Source organism: Seriola lalandi, unplaced genomic scaffold (genome assembly GCF_002814215.2).
Source record: "Seriola lalandi dorsalis isolate HSWRI2012SDOR001 ecotype SW California unplaced genomic scaffold, Sedor1 jcf7180001974478, whole genome shotgun sequence".
Classification (NCBI taxonomy): Eukaryota; Metazoa; Chordata; class Actinopteri; order Carangiformes; family Carangidae; genus Seriola; species Seriola lalandi.
This window is the reverse complement of record NW_019445144.1, coordinates 1-3010: the sequence shown is the minus strand read 5'-3', so window position 1 is coordinate 3010 and position 3010 is coordinate 1. Positions and strand designations below refer to the sequence as shown.

Here is a 3010-nt window from a genome sequence, read left to right as displayed (position 1 = left end):
AAAAAAAAAAGAAAAATCACAGTATTAAACGATTAAGATGTTTACTTAAATGTATTAGTGTATCATGCACAGAAAAATCATTGAATTACAAAAGTAACCATAATACTACTTTACATTTAATGTCACAATAGTCAAGTAACCAGACAGTTTCACATTCTTTACTGAAGCACAGCTTCTCTGAAATGAAATGTGTGGCAGTAGATCCAGTCTACATATTGAACTATGTGTTACATGTAAGATACATGTGTTTCCATTGGACAAATGTCAACTGTTTATTGCACAAATACAAATACTTTGTTGTATCTAATACTGTACACTATAAAGTATGTTTTCTCTTTTTGTGAAATGCTCTTTGATTTCATGCTTGTTTGGTAACCTTTTGTAACTTATTACCCTTTTGTTACCATTTTTCCCAGTTTGTTAAATCTTTGGTAAGAAAACTTTAAGAGGCTCATTTTCATGCACTTTATCCAGGAAGCCCAGGTTGAAGTAAGGGTAGAGCGTCTCGGTGAAGTTCTCCCTAAAGGTGTAGAGATGTGTCATGCTCTCTGCATTATAAAAGGACACCAGGCCCCTCTTGTAGTCGAGGTACACTCCTATCCTGGCCAGTGGCTCCTCCAGGGACAGGACAGTTGGAGGTGTGGTGCCAGCCATGTACTGTATCCCATAAGAGAGGGAGAGAGTCCAGAAGCCGTTGGCTGGTAGGGCTTTGATGACTCCCTTCCGAGGCACCGACTCACGAGCCACCCCCACTGTCCAGACTGTGCTGCTGTAGACTTCAATCTCCCAGTAGTGGCGTCCGTGGGTGAAGCCCTGGCTTCCGAGCAGGGACAGGGCAGCGTTGAACCTGTAGGGGTTGTCCTGCACGGTGTGGTTAAAGGTCTGGTAGCGAACGCAGGTGAGGGAGGAGGTCAGGCTGAGCCAAGGGTTGGCCGTGCTGGAGTTAAATGTGATGGCTGCAGGAACTAAAAACAGGAAAATCATATGATAACAGAGATTAATTAAAAGATTGATTAATAATATGTTTCTGCTAAGATTATCAGTGTTGGTTTCTGTGTATTTCAGTGTTTGTATTTTACATTTTTAAAGGGAGATGGGGCCACTTAAAGTACCTGGGTAAATACTTCCTTTCATGGATTTCCACACTCTGTACTGCAGGGGCCCTGCAAACCGACCCTCGCACAGACTGGGTGGTGTAAATGCAGGTTTCTCAAACTTCAGCGATGGCCTGCCAACAAAAGCAAAGTCAAAACAATGAACACAGAGGAAAAACAAAAAACGATCCAAGATAAAACAGTTGAACCTTTCCCACACTCACCTCTGGAGCAGGACTTTGATGCTCTGAAATGAGACACAGGAACAAACACAGGAAAAGACAGAAAGAGACTGATGATTAGTTTTGTTGTATCTGAAAGAAGAGAAAGCTTTTTCCACATTACATCAATGTCTGAGCTCACGCTATCCCACCCTGTGGGATCTCCCTGTGGCTGGGGAAAGTCCCGCAGCCATGGCCAGAGTAAATGCCTAAACTGAACTCCTTATCCTGCAGATCAAGGAGTGAGATCACTGGCCTACATCCTGTCTGCACTCACTGCGCTGCGACCAAATCCTTTGCTATTAGAAAAGTAGCAATAATTCAAACATTACTCTTAAAATACATGGAAATATGTTTATGGCCTTTAATTGTGTGCAACCTGAAACAGGAAAGCCAAAAAGGTCACACCCTGCTCAATGAAATCTTGAATGTTGATGTTGGAGCTTAGTTAACATTTTGGCAAAGAAAACCTGAAACATCCTTGAGTATAAAACAAACAAACCCTCACAATTTGCCTCTTTACTTCCTCTGGGTTCAATGTCATATAAAACGTTTTGGAAACAAACAAAAGCTCAGCATTTCTCGCCTTAATCATCCTCAAAGCTGACTCATCATGCTGTTAATCACTCCCAGATGGACTGTATTCACGTTCATATTTGACTGAACTCACTCGCAGCAGAGTGAACGGGTCCTGCTCTCTCAGCTTGTCCTCTATCTCGTGGACGGCTCTCTGCAGACGGGAGATCTCCACACACAGCAGGGCCTTGTGCTCGTCCAGGCGGATCAGCTCTCTCCGCTCCTCCGTCTTCAGCTTCACCTGCAGCAGCTTCTCTTCCTGGTACAGGAACTGGTGCAGGTCGCTGAACTGGGCCTCGATGCGCTGCTTGAGGTCGGCTGTGTGCTCCTGAGTGGGTGAAAGACAATGGACATTTGTCACCCGGGAGTGAAACAGTGAAAGCATGCGATCCGTGCCAAATATAAGAATTTAAAAGAGCTTTGCATGTAGATACTTTCTTCCATTTTGAATGTAACTCTCACAGTGACAAAGGTCAGTCCCATTTATTTGGATTCTTGTAGAAACAAATGTTTATAACTTGAAACAAGACCAGATGAGGCAGAACATAAGGGAGATTACAACACTTGTTTTGCAGAGTGTGCATAATGACATATATACAGTATATATACATATATATCCTGAAATCTTCTCACCTTGAGCTTTTTAACCTCGTCCTCAGCTTCTCTGTCACACTGCAGCGCTGTGTTGAGCTCAGCTTTGAGGGAATCCATGGAGCTGTTCAGAGACGCCTGACAGGACAGAGACACAACGTCACTGCATGCTGAACTTTTCACTTCACACTCATTGTCAACTGGTTCTACATTGACCAGTTGTTTTTGGAGCAAAATTATTTTTAAAACAAGGAGATGCAGATAAAATCCCATACACACACACACCCCATAAGAAATATTAGCTGATGTTACCTTTAAATTAAATGCCCAAATATATGAAACAAAGACAAAGCAGTGACTGATTTGCAGCAAACTAGAGTAAATCATGGCACGTGCCATAAGTACTAGAGACTCTGACATCCTCAAAAGATGCACCAGGGTCTTTCCTTAAACACAAACATCCAGAGAAGAAAATTAAGTTTTTCTAGCAAAGGTAAGTTGTCATTATTACAAACAAGTGTACCAAGG

The 3010-nt window shown here is 42.5% G+C and overlaps 1 protein-coding gene across 1 annotated transcript; it reads right to left on the bottom strand.

The window, feature by feature from the left end:
• Positions 1–16: 16 nt before the first annotated feature.
• On the bottom strand, positions 17–2883 carry LOC111654116 (zinc-binding protein A33-like). The gene is made up of 5 exons (XM_023405001.2): positions 2525–2883; positions 1986–2219; positions 1319–1341; positions 1113–1228; positions 17–965 (listed from the first exon to the last, which is right to left on the bottom strand). Exons 1-5 carry the CDS (start codon positions 2879–2881, stop codon positions 421–423), a joined length of 1275 nt encoding a protein of 424 aa, XP_023260769.2. The 5' UTR covers positions 2882–2883; the 3' UTR covers positions 17–420.
• Between the last annotated feature and the right edge of the window lie 127 nt (positions 2884–3010).

Bases quoted from the DNA above. Each gene is read 5' to 3' on its own strand.
- LOC111654116 (XM_023405001.2), bottom strand. From the start codon at position 2,881: ATGGCACGTGCCATGATTTACTCTAGTTTGCTGCAAATCAGTCACTGC. The intron at 1,342-1,985 runs GTGAGTTCAGTC...GTCTCATTTCAG, and splicing joins ACCCGTTCACTCTGCTGCGA to AGCATCAAAGTCCTGCTCCA. The intron at 966-1,112 runs GTACTTTAAGTG...TCCTGTTTTTAG, and splicing joins GAAAGGAAGTATTTACCCAG to TTCCTGCAGCCATCACATTT.